Source organism: Glycine soja, chromosome 11 (assembly GCF_004193775.1).
Source record: "Glycine soja cultivar W05 chromosome 11, ASM419377v2, whole genome shotgun sequence".
NCBI lineage: Eukaryota > Viridiplantae > Streptophyta > Magnoliopsida > Fabales > Fabaceae > Glycine > Glycine soja.
Genome location: NC_041012.1, coordinates 40,883,628 through 40,895,600, shown reverse-complemented (window position 1 = coordinate 40,895,600; position 11,973 = coordinate 40,883,628). Strand labels below are relative to the sequence as shown.

The 11,973-nt window shown below is 32.8% G+C and overlaps 1 protein-coding gene across 2 annotated transcripts; it reads right to left on the bottom strand.

Moving 5' to 3' along the window:
* Nucleotides 1-7,298: 7,298 nt before the first annotated feature.
* LOC114375958 (F-box protein At5g46170-like) lies at nucleotides 7,299-10,148 on the bottom strand. 2 transcript variants are annotated; one of them, XM_028333833.1, is made up of 2 exons: nucleotides 8,669-10,146; nucleotides 7,299-7,765 (listed from the first exon to the last, which is right to left on the bottom strand). In XM_028333833.1, the coding sequence occupies exon 1, from the start codon at nucleotides 9,842-9,844 to the stop codon at nucleotides 8,681-8,683; it is 1,164 nt and encodes a 387-aa protein (XP_028189634.1). In that variant the 5' UTR covers nucleotides 9,845-10,146; the 3' UTR covers nucleotides 7,299-7,765; nucleotides 8,669-8,680. The 2 variants fall into 2 exon arrangements, with proteins under 2 accessions (XP_028189634.1, XP_028189635.1); XM_028333834.1 differs by lacking the exon at nucleotides 7,299-7,765 and adding an exon at nucleotides 7,783-8,480 and having other exon boundaries at nucleotides 8,669-10,148.
* Between the last annotated feature and the right edge of the window lie 1,825 nt (nucleotides 10,149-11,973).

Genomic DNA, 11,973 nt, shown 5'->3' with positions numbered 1-11,973 from the left:
ATAATAATAGTGAGTAATTTCACACTTATATAATTCTCACTCATACAATTAATAAGAAGTAAGCCAGAAAAAAGTATGATAAAAAAATTATTTTTCATTTTCAAATCTATTTTTTATATGAAAAGTATAAATTCCAAAAGAATCTAAAAATAATAATTATGAATATGTAATGCAATATAATTATTAATTTTTTTATTGTTGATATAATATTAATATGTAGTAATTAAAAAATGAATTTATTATAAGAATGATTCAAATCAATAGTTATTGTAGATTTTAGGTTTTGATAAGCGGTCAAATTTTAAGATTAAATTGTTTTGTCAAATGAATGATTATTATAAAGTGTAAGTTTTGATCCAATATTTGTAAAAGTTTTAAGGGAAATTTCCTTTTATTATATTTATATATATATATATATATATATATATATATATATATTCTTGAACTAAAAAAAAAAACAAATCTTGAAAGGTGTTTCTAGAATGAATGTTGTTTCCCAGAAAAGCTAATCAAGAAGCATGCAAACATAATTCTTGAAATGTTTTTCCGGAAACACCTTTCCAAAATTATATTAGCATAATTCTAGAAATATTTTTATGGACGTAAAAAAAAATTATATATTAAGGAATGACGTTTCCGAAAAGGTGCAGTGCCTCACGTTTGTGCTTAAAGGTCCTTGACAAAGCCAAGGACGGCTGCGACTCCAACGAGATTGGGTCGCCAAGTTTGGTGTCATTCTCACTGTGCGTTTAAGAGGGTGAGGTGTATTTTTGGCAGTTCAAGTCTTTTGGGGGGTGCAGGAAGCAAAAAAGGTGTTGCCGGAAGCTAATGCCTTTAATGTGGGGAGTTGCTGAACAAAAGCCCACAGAGGACAACTGATACAAGACCAAGAGGAAAGTCCAAAATTTAGATTGAATATCAGGTCATGCACTCATGCACCAAGCACCATTTATTAGCCAATGTTCCTGTGAAGTGATCTTGTCTTTTTGTCTCAAACCGTTTCTCAGACTGAATTTCTGTGCTTGTTCAATTCTATTGGAGAGTGTTGACTTGTGGGGTTATAGAAAAGAAAATTCTGAAAAACAAACAGGGGGTTATGCAAGAATTGCACAAAATTAAAACCTGTTTGCATTATCAGTTAGTGTGTCATAGGGAGAAAATGCAAGTAAATCCAAAAAAATAAAATAAAAATCAAAGTATTAATCTTATCTTGATAAATCTGTGTTAAAAATTAATTTGTGATTTTTTAAATTCTATTTTAACCTTCACACTTGATAGCCAGTAGTGAATAATATTACAAGTTTAAACACTCCTTGTAGTGTATATATCCTTGGAGTGGAAGAGAGAGTTGCTAGACAATTCAGAGGTTATTATTGTAGTACTACTTTTTTAGAGTGTAAAGAGATAGATGAGAAAAAATGAAAAAGAGATGGAGAGAGAAATGTAACGAGTAATATTGCGATGATAAAAAGTTAAGAAAGATTGTAAAATGTGTGTGGGAAATAAAGTGTGAAAAAAGCCAGATTTTATAACATTTTCATTACAAATTCGGCTCAAAATACCGCATCTCTAGTTTTCTTTGCCGTGCCAAATTCAGAAGGAATCACTAGCAGTTTTGGGAGGGTGTGTTCGGACATGGTTATAAAAGCAATAAGCTAGCAAAATGTACAATCCAATTTAGGATGAAAACCATATAATAGCTTTGGCTGGAATGAAATCATGGAATTTGCACTTCGACCAATTTGTTGCTATGCAAAAGTATATGATCAATGCAATTTTCACTTTAAAACGACAGACATATAAGAGCATCTTTAGCTTATAAAGAGGGAAAGAAGGAAAAGAGCCTAGAGATACGAGCAATTTTTCTATGCAAAATTCAGAGTCACTTTTCAAAAGAAGTTAAGGGACATATTATAAGAAATCTTAGCAGATGTTAATAAAATCAATTCCAGGATCTTCTAGCACAATATACATGGAATAGATGGCGCCTGCTATGACAAAACAGAAAAATAAAATGGCTAGTAGTCCTTATATAAAGTAACAGTTAGCCCTCGTGGGGACGTTCTAATGAATTCAACAATAATTCAAGCTTCCAAGTTTTAAAAAATGTATTAGAATACAGAAATATACATACACATCTAATTGTTTGGTTCTCAGTCTCACCCTAATAATTTAAGTTTTAACATTAATTAATTGATTCACTCCCTAAAGGTCAAATGAGAAGCTCCTTATAGACAGCAAACCAGGACTAAAGGCCAAAAGCACAAAAGTTGACAAGTTCCATTTGGAAGATGCAAGTGCACCTGAAAATGCTCCAAAAATGCTAGTGTGATGATGCAAAGTACAATTATTAGATAAATCCTAAAGACCCTATACATAATTTTTTTTTTCTTCCTTTTTTTCATTACCCTTATTGGTATATTAATTATATTGTGTCCAGTGATTCACTCCCTCATTGTCACAAACTCTGCCGGCATAAATATTAGCATGTGGGGGCTTGTTCACCATTTGCTGTGTCCTATATTATTCCCCCACTTGGATGCATCTACTCGTTCTAGGAAGCTTATAAAAGATTAGTAGGGTAGAATGAAAGAGAAGGCGACATCTTCAATAATAAAATATGGGATATGGTTCCTGATTGTATATAAAATCACCAATGTATGATGTTTAATAAGAAAACAAAGGAATCAGTGGAACATAATAGAAAAAGAAATTAAGGGTGGGGGAGGGGGGTTATGAGTGAGCAAAGAAGACTTGTTTCTTGCAGAGTGCAAACTTGTGCTCAATTAGTCACAAGGCACAGACCTCATTTCACGTGGACTGTATGTGTACAAAGCTAAGGACCTCATGTGACAAACAGATAAAGTTAGAAGCAGAGACAGCTAATTACCTAGTAAAATAACAACAGCTAATATGAATCATTGTTAGAGAAAGAAAATAAAAGGTCGGTTCTAGGAAGCACCCTTGCCTTGTCATCACAACTGTAATGTGTGCCAGCAATTTTCTGTTAGCTATGAAACTTAAGCACCACTGCTTGCACCTGCAGGCAAATGGCAATCAAGTAAAAATGATGAAACTTCAGAATGTTTATATGTTTTAAAAATAAAAGATTTTTTTTGTTCAAAGTTAATAAGTCAAAGTAATTTTATTAAGTATAATTAACACAAAATTAAGAAGAAGAAAAAATTCTCCAACACTAGATAAAAGCCATAAACTGAAGTTAAAATACTAACTTTACCAATTTACAGTGTGCACACTCAATTTTGACGCTGTCTCTTTTTTTGTGTTAAAAGGTTGGAAAAATGATAAAATGAAAAATATAGGAAAAAAAGGTATTATTCTTTTGCAATTCTTATGGAAGCCAAAAAAGAATGACAGAATGACAGTGTTCTTGCATTCAATTTTGTTTTGAATTAAAAAAAAAAGAATGAAGAAATAAAAATTAAGAAAAATGATAAAGTAAAATAAGGTTTTCTCATTTCTTTTATATATATATATATATATATATATATATATATATATATATATATATATATATATATATACCATAAAAGAATATAACTATTTTTTGTCTTGTCTTAAAATGGAAAAAATATAGTATATTAAATGAAAAGAAAAACTAGTTTGTATATGCATGTGGGTGGAGTTATCATCCTCTCACTTCACATATATATATATATATATATATATATATATATATATATATATCAAACTTTTAAATGCATACTTAAAGAATAAAATTATTCATACACTCATAATATTACATAAATATTTTAAAATGGCAACGAGTTTCAACATTCAAATTCATTTATAAGCATTATGTTAGGATTTGGACATCGTACATTTATTAGGTCAGCCAAAATTAATTATAAAATTGAATAATTGATTCAGCAGCGAGAATTCAATTTTAATTAAAGTCTTTAGATTGCAGCAAAAAAAAAAAAAAAAAGTTTAAGTCTTAGATTTAACTTTTTTGCATGAAAAGAGTTGAAGTCAAAAGAACTTAATTCCTGATGGGATCTATTCAGTTAAGTCTAAATTAATCAGATCTAAAATCATTTTCAAATACTTGGGGATTCAAATAAAATAAATAAATAAAAAAAGAATTTTAGGCAAGTGTAGTTTTTATCCAATATGTGGATGTAGCATCTCTCATCTGCCTGGATAGACCATGTCTGCTTTAGGAAGCACTTATATAGATGGATGAAAGGAAGAAATTCCTTTTGGTAAATATTTGATCAAACATAAGTATGACCACCTCATCCTAATCCATTGTGCCCATAATGTAATAGAATGGAAGCTTGTCTGCGTAGACAATGACTAATTCAATTTTCGATATAAGACTCAACTTCATGAATGATTTTGGCATCAAAATAATGTCTTCCTTCTTGAAGTTCCCATACTTGCTCAATTTATGTTCTTCATTAGTTGCCTATTCTGACATTGAGCGCGACATCTGTTTGTATAGCACACCAAACTTGTCCTCAAATGCCCTCCTTATCATCCTATTTTTATCCAAACACAACTTTAAAATATACATAAAATATTGGCTATGGTTTGGACCCATTTTTATAGATTAAGACATGATATTTTATCCTTTTGTAATTTGCTAAATCCATAAAAAAAATCACGGAAGAAGTAATAATTATTAAACAAATGGATTAGAAAATAATAATTGTATAGACAATACAAAAAATATAATTATTTAGTTTTATAGTTCATTTACACAAATAGGTGCTTGATTAGTTACGATTATCCAATTCGCGTATACACTCTCTCTTCACATTCTGCAGAATCGACAAATCTTAACTTTCACGTAAACAAATCAATTTGACGTGATTTTAGAAAAAGACTTGTATAACATACGCATATCCAAACACCCACTAATTTGAATATATAGAAAAAGTTATAAAACGAATGGTTGCGAGGCTTCAAGTTTTAGAACAACAAAGATTACGATCAAACTATGTTTGGGGTAAAAGAAAGAACATCCCAACCAACGGATCTGTGTGAAATGGGACGCAGCTGTTGAGTTATATGATTAGAAATAAAGTTCTCACCTACAAACCATCAATATGATAAACAAAAAGGATATCTACTTTTAGGCTTTTCACGTAATAAAAGAGTGATTTCCCAAATCATATAAGGGCGTCATTATCAACTATAAATAAATAAAACTAAAATTTAGAAGTATTTTGAATTTGCTAAAAGATGTTATTGGCATTTAGACTGAAACAGCAGAAGATATTTATCTGCAACCACAAAAAAATTAAGATAAAGAAAGGCTCAAATTTTTGGCTTCTATGCCCCTTCTCCTTATCATTAGGGTAATAGGAGGGGTGGATCCTTATGGGTTTTCAATTGACCAGCTGGTGAACGGTGAAATTGAGTTAGTAACAACTAAACAAGGTCTAAAAAGCACAATCTCAAATTACGTCACCAAATAATTCTTTTAATAACGAATAAAAAAGATTTATCTAATATTTGAAAATATAAAAATATTTAACTATTAAGAAATTTATAAAAAAATAAAATGAATTTTCCTGCATAATGATGCCTCACTTCTTTTTTTAAACCCTGATTAAGAGTAAGACTAATTGCTCAGGAGCCAAGAAAGTGAATTTTTTTTAAGAGTTGACCTATTTCAACATATATTTTTCTATGCATGTTAATCAATAATCATGTCATGTATACACTACTCACACACATGATAGTGTTTCTTAAAACTCCTATCTCTTAAAACTTTTCTCCTTTGCAGGATAAACTATTAAATTGTTTAGTACCTTCTTTATTTTTATATTCATGACCCAATTATCTAATTCATTAAGATTAAAAAAATTGGTTAATTTAATTTATAATAATAAATTTATCTTAAATTTATAACTTTTTTCCAAAACTATTATTGTCATTAATACTTCTGTATTTTCTAAAGATTTGTCAATATATTAATTTTCTTTTAATAAAAGATATTTCTAATAAAAATAATTAATTTAAGAAATATTATAAATTAGAAAGGAATCAACACAATTTCAAACGAGTCTTATAAATCAAAATGGAGGGAGTAACAACCTCTTAGATAGATCTACTCATAATTTGGCAATTATAAATGTAATTTTACAACAGCTATGTATGTGAGTGGGCAAGTGTGTTGTATTAAAAGGCCGCTACCTATCTCCGGGGGACCATACTCCACCAAAATTAAAGCCTGAAAGGTTGCAATCTTGACACGATGTAACCAACAATCAAAACCGTGATCAAGACATCATGTGAGCTTTAAATAAACCCATTTTTATCTACCTACGTTTAGTATCAGTTACCAACCAGCAAGTTCAACTAACTGTGCTTGGCTAATTTTCTGCCTTCACTTGACTAAAATTGTCATTCAAGGTGCGTGCGTATTACCCACTGTTTTTAAATTCGATCGCACTATTGCAAATTAATAATTCGATACAACTTGTTAATATTTTTAAATACGTTGGAACAGCTGTGCCCCCCCGACACACACATAATAAAGGAAAAAGAATAAACTGTTATAATAGCTTAGCTAAGCAAACGAGGCCTTAACTAAGGTACGGCTCAAGAAGATCCTTACTCATTACGATGTTTTTGTAAATCTTGTGGTCCTATTGTAAATCTAAATAGTGTATATCTATAAAAAAAATTGTTTACTTCTAAACCTTTACACGTGTTTATGCACAACAAAATTTAAAATTTTCCTCACAAAAGTATATTAATTATATTTTTGTAACTCGAATGATCAAATTTAATTAGAAAAATACTAACTCGAACTTTTATATTAATTAGCAAGACTGATAATAGAAGCTGACACCTTTTCTTCGTTAAATATATAGTCATACTCGTTAATGGGGGTGTACAAGTGTTAATTCAAAATCAAATACGCTTACAAACAGTACCATACAAACTTTTTTTGCAGAAAAATAAATATACTGTTCGTGTGCACTATATTTGAGAAGCTCATACTTCACTCACAGCTTATGCTGGCCGGTGGCCACTTTTAGTTTTAGCTGTTAGTGGGATGCAATAGTCATCTGAAGTCTTGAATTGTTAACAGATTCAATTAATTTGGCTCACTTCAGCCCTAAATCAGGGCATGAGCCGAATATTTGAAAAGTTCAAGTCCTGTTTCATTTAATAGACAAGCCAAGATTTTCGGCTCCACCTTAATTCCTTAGCTTTGAGTCTAGTTTATTGAACAGTTTACAAGTTCACCGACAAGTAACTTGCAAACCAATTTGACTCACTTCAGCCCAACCAAAACCTTCAAACGACAAAAAGTAAGTGCAGGAACAAGTATTGCATTTGGCATGATTGACTCATCCAGAAGTTATTTAAAATTACAGAAGCAAAGTACATTGCTCATTTAACTTGAGAAAAATATATCATAAAGGCAAACCAAACTGATACCTAGAATATTCACAGAGAGATCTGATAGGGACAGATGACTACAAACTTAAAGCTCTTACATGATCATTCCTAGTTGCAGGGGTGCACTCTTACAAGCATTGCCTCAAATTAAAAAAACCAGCAGATGCATTCAGTTCTCAGTTCAAGCATGATTGGTGAATGATTTGCAGCTCCTTTAGTAACTACTCAAATGTGGGCCATAGTTTCAGAAGCTGGAAAGAGCAAGATTCCAGCGACCAAGCTGCTTCCACTTCATGTCCGCCCAAGAAAATTTGAGTTTTGTGATTCCCTTCTATGAAGAACTTAACATTTTCTCCCTTTTCAAATGATTCTGCATTCCCTGAGTTTCCATTTCAAACAAATATGTAAGAGTTCTAAACTTTCAAAAAGTAAACAATAATATAACACTAAATTAAAAGAATCTTATTACATAAACAAAAAAAAAAATCAGAACATTAGAACTAAATTAGTGATCTAGTGAAATATTGTCCAGTCAAGGGTTAACCAGGGTAAGCTAACTGGGAAGAAGCACATGGCAAAAAGGCATTCTATATATCCTTCATTCCAATGATCCAAAGCAAGACAGATATATCATAGACAGAGAATCAGACAGTGACTACAAAAACAATCAACATGAAACTCAAGTGGAACAATGAAAAGCCTTTGAATTAAAAACTTGCATAAAAGACCAAAACAAAATTAGGACTAGTTTGATTCCTTTCCCATCCAAAATAAGTTTTGCAAATTGCTTATAAAAAAAAGCCAGATGCTGTTTTGTAAGTGTTTTTGGTGTTATTCTCTGATTTGGATGAGTTTTACCTCGGCAATCTGCATAATAAAGATTTACATTAAATATTAACTTGGATTACCGACATGAGGCTGCAATTCTGATAAGAAAATAACACAAAATGCACATAAGGAAATGCATCTAAATAGTGTATTTTGCTATAGCTTCCACATCTCAAATGTAATTCCTTATCAACAAGTTTCCAATCATGCTAAGTTTCATCCAACCAAAAAATTAAGATCCTTTTCTCCGGTTTTCTTCAATTGCTCTGTTCAAGTAATTCAGGAGACAAGCTTTTAGAAAACAGCAACATCCTCGGGAAAAAAAAATACTTTCAAATGGACATTTTTTTTTTTAAAAGAAAACAGCAATCAAACAGAAGCCATAGATCCTAAAACCAAGCAAATTTTACAAAATGGCATACATTCAAACAATGAGGGTTCAATTTGTATATACCTCACAAACGCATCAGAATGAGTTCATCTCAAGGCAATAAGTCCTCCTCTTGACAAGCATTGTAGCAGCCGTCCTATACGGCTCCTCAAACGCCGTCGAAACCCACGACAAATCCGACGCCTCCTTCTTCGCAGTATTGGGGGATAGCTCGCTGGGCCTAATAGCAACAAGAGTGGCACCCTTCAACACAACCCCAGTTGGTAATTCCAAGTGCGGCGCGTACCACAGCCTCATGTTAAGCGCCGGAACGAGAGTCCTCTTCGACGCCGACGAGGCCGAGAGCGGCTTCACCCTCAGCTCCTCGAGTTGCTCCCTGTTCATGTAAAGTACCCCCTGGCCATCGGCGTCGGTGAGCACCAAGTTGTCGAGGGTGGCGTGCTCGGAGATAATGGGTTGGAGCAAGTAATGCCTGGCGGAGGCAGCGATGAGGGAACTGATGGTCCACACAACGCGCAGTTTGAGGCCGCCGTTGGTGTAGAAGGAATCAGGGATGCTTCCGTTGTCGTCGTTTGCGTTGCAATTGGTGGTGGGGATGGGGTCGGTTAGGTTGTCTTTGGGGTGGAAGACGGAGGAGGCGCCGAGGATGACGCAATTGTCGAGAGTTGATCCGAAATCGGCGCGCCATTTGAGGAGCACGCCGTCTTCGATGCCTAGCTCGCCGCTGGGGAGCTCGATCCGGAGGAGGCGAATCTCGTTGAAGTTTTTGAGGACTTGCGTCGGGGAGTGGTGGGTGACGCCGGCGTCGGAGTCGTCGTCGGTGCCGACGGCGAGGGGGGAGGAGGAGGTGGTGGAGGAAGGGGACGTGACGGAGGAGGAGGAGGGGCGTTTGGGGCCGAGGAACTGACCGAGGGTTTGGATGGGTTTCACGATTCCGCCGAAGACGAGGCGGAGGAGGTTCCAGAAGGGGCCGCGGGACTTGTCGGAGGCGGCGGCGGAGGAAGAGGAGTCGTCGTCGGATATGACGCAGTCGACGCGGACGACGACGTTTTCGACCTGCGGGACGAGGGAGTGGAAGCGGCGCGAGACGACGCAGCAGCGGCCTAGGGCTTTGACGTCGCCGATCTTGTTGAAAACCAAAAGGAGGAGCGAGTCCGGTAACCGGTCGAAGTGGTCGATTTCGGAGGCATCGGGCTCCGGGAAGATCCGGCACGCTAGATCTGCGCGCTGGGAAGACATTCTAGAGAGAGAGAGAGAGAAAAATTAATTGACCTGGATCGGATCGCAAGGGTTTGGAATTGAGGGGTTTTTTTCAGGCAGATCTATGAAAGGGTGAAGCATAAACACGGAAAAGGAGAGAAAGACAGGGAGGGAGAGAGAGAGAGAGAGGGAAGAGATTGAAATGGTGGGTTGTAGAGACACATCCACGGTTTTGGTTTTGTCTTTACATATACGAGAGAGAGAGAGAGAGAGAGAGAGAAAAAAAAAAAAGATATTCTGCGCGTCGAGGAAAAAGGTGGATCAGTGGAAGAGGCTGTGATTGTGTTCGTGTGTCATTTAATCTGTGATATCATTTCATCTTTAAATCCTTCGTGTTCAGAGATTAATTTAATAATAAATTATAAAATTTAGAAATTAATTAAATAATATATGAGATTAATTTATTAAATTTTTATATATTTAATAATTAAATTTAAATTTTAAATTTTTTAAGAATTAATTTATTATTGTCTTATATTTTTTTATTCAAATAATTTTTTTTGTTTCTTTAATTTCTCTTTTATTTTCTATCTTCTTTTTTCCTTTCTCCTTAAATTTTCCAATGTTTGGGCAACAATTGAAAATTGGTAAAAAAAAAAAAAAGCGCTTATGATTTTTTTTGTTATCTCCAAATTTCTCAGTAGTCTTATCCCCTTTTAACTTCTTATACATCATTTTTCCGTAATTTAGCAAACTCAAATTAACAAATATTGATTCTAATTACAATCTATAATAATAATAATAAATTATAAATATATTTAAGGTTAAATTACTCATGTAATTTCATGATTTTTATTTTTTTGTCTTTATAATTTAAATGTGATATTTTTAGTTCATATAATTTATATTTTAATTTTTTTTAATCCTTCTAATTTTGAAAATGATATTTTTAGTTCCTATAATTTTATGATTCTTACTTTTTTTAGTCCTTATATTTAATTATAGGGATCAAGTGAATAATTTAACCTATATTTAATTATTGAAATTATTTTTTTTTGGCAATTATTCCAAACACACTTAGATCAACATATCTATCAGGCAACACTTCAATTGCTGCATCGATTACCATTGTATAATTTTTCTAATTTTAAAATTATAGGTTAATTTTGGATCAATTTAAAATTTTTGAATATGTGATTTATGTGAAGAAAATAATTTAATCTAATAATGAATTTTAAGATCTAATTATATAAATAAAAATTATTAAATGATGTAATAATTGATTTAAATTGGGGTAATATAATTATATAGATACATATTAAAAAATTATGTAAAAAATATTTATCATGTAGAATATATATAAATTAATATACTAATTAAAAGAAATGTTATTACACTGAAAATTAGCTGGCTTACTTTGTTTTGCAAGCATTCCCAAAGTTGTTGCTCAATCTTAACAAATCTAAATTTTGATGGTTATAAACTTTTGAATGATTACATGATGAGACAGAACTTCAACTTCCAGTAGTGATGCATTCAGTTGATAAAAGGCCACCTACTGGTCTGTTTAAAGCAATTGTGGATGCAGTTGTTAATCTTGAGAAGCATAGAAGGTGAGGATGTTTTGGAGTGATGGTTGGTGAATAATGCAACTGCTCCTCCTTTAAACTTTATTCAACAATATGTAGCTAATGTTTCCTCCATCATTATTATGGAACCACAATAGAAATGCGGGTAAGGATTGGATTGCTAGTTGGTTGCATTTTGGAGATGGGCCTCCTTCAGTTGCTCCTAGTTAATGTCTTCAACTCGTTGCTACTCAACACTCATAATTTTAATATTTTCATTGTGTTGTTTTTTTTTCTTTAGGAATCAAAGATTTATAATAATTCATTTATGTTATTTAATAAATTTAATTAAATCTCTTTGATTTCATCATATTAATCTATAAATTATCTTTATTTAAATGTATTCTTTTTTAGTGTCTAAACACCAAATGTTGTTTGGTGTGAGTAATTTGGTCTTCTTATCTCTTCACTAAGAATGTGAGATTGATTTTCTTTAAATATAGAGTCATAATATTTGGGAAGGCTTTAGTGATCTCATCCTGTGTAAAAGCGGATTAGTCAAGCTCATGAATTTAAATACCACTAGCTTATCATAATAAT

What these genes read in the sequence shown, in the direction of transcription:
- LOC114375958 (XM_028333834.1), bottom strand. Translation starts at nt 9,844, where the DNA reads ATGTCTTCCCAGCGCGCAGATCTAGCGTGCCGGATCTTCCCGGAGCCC.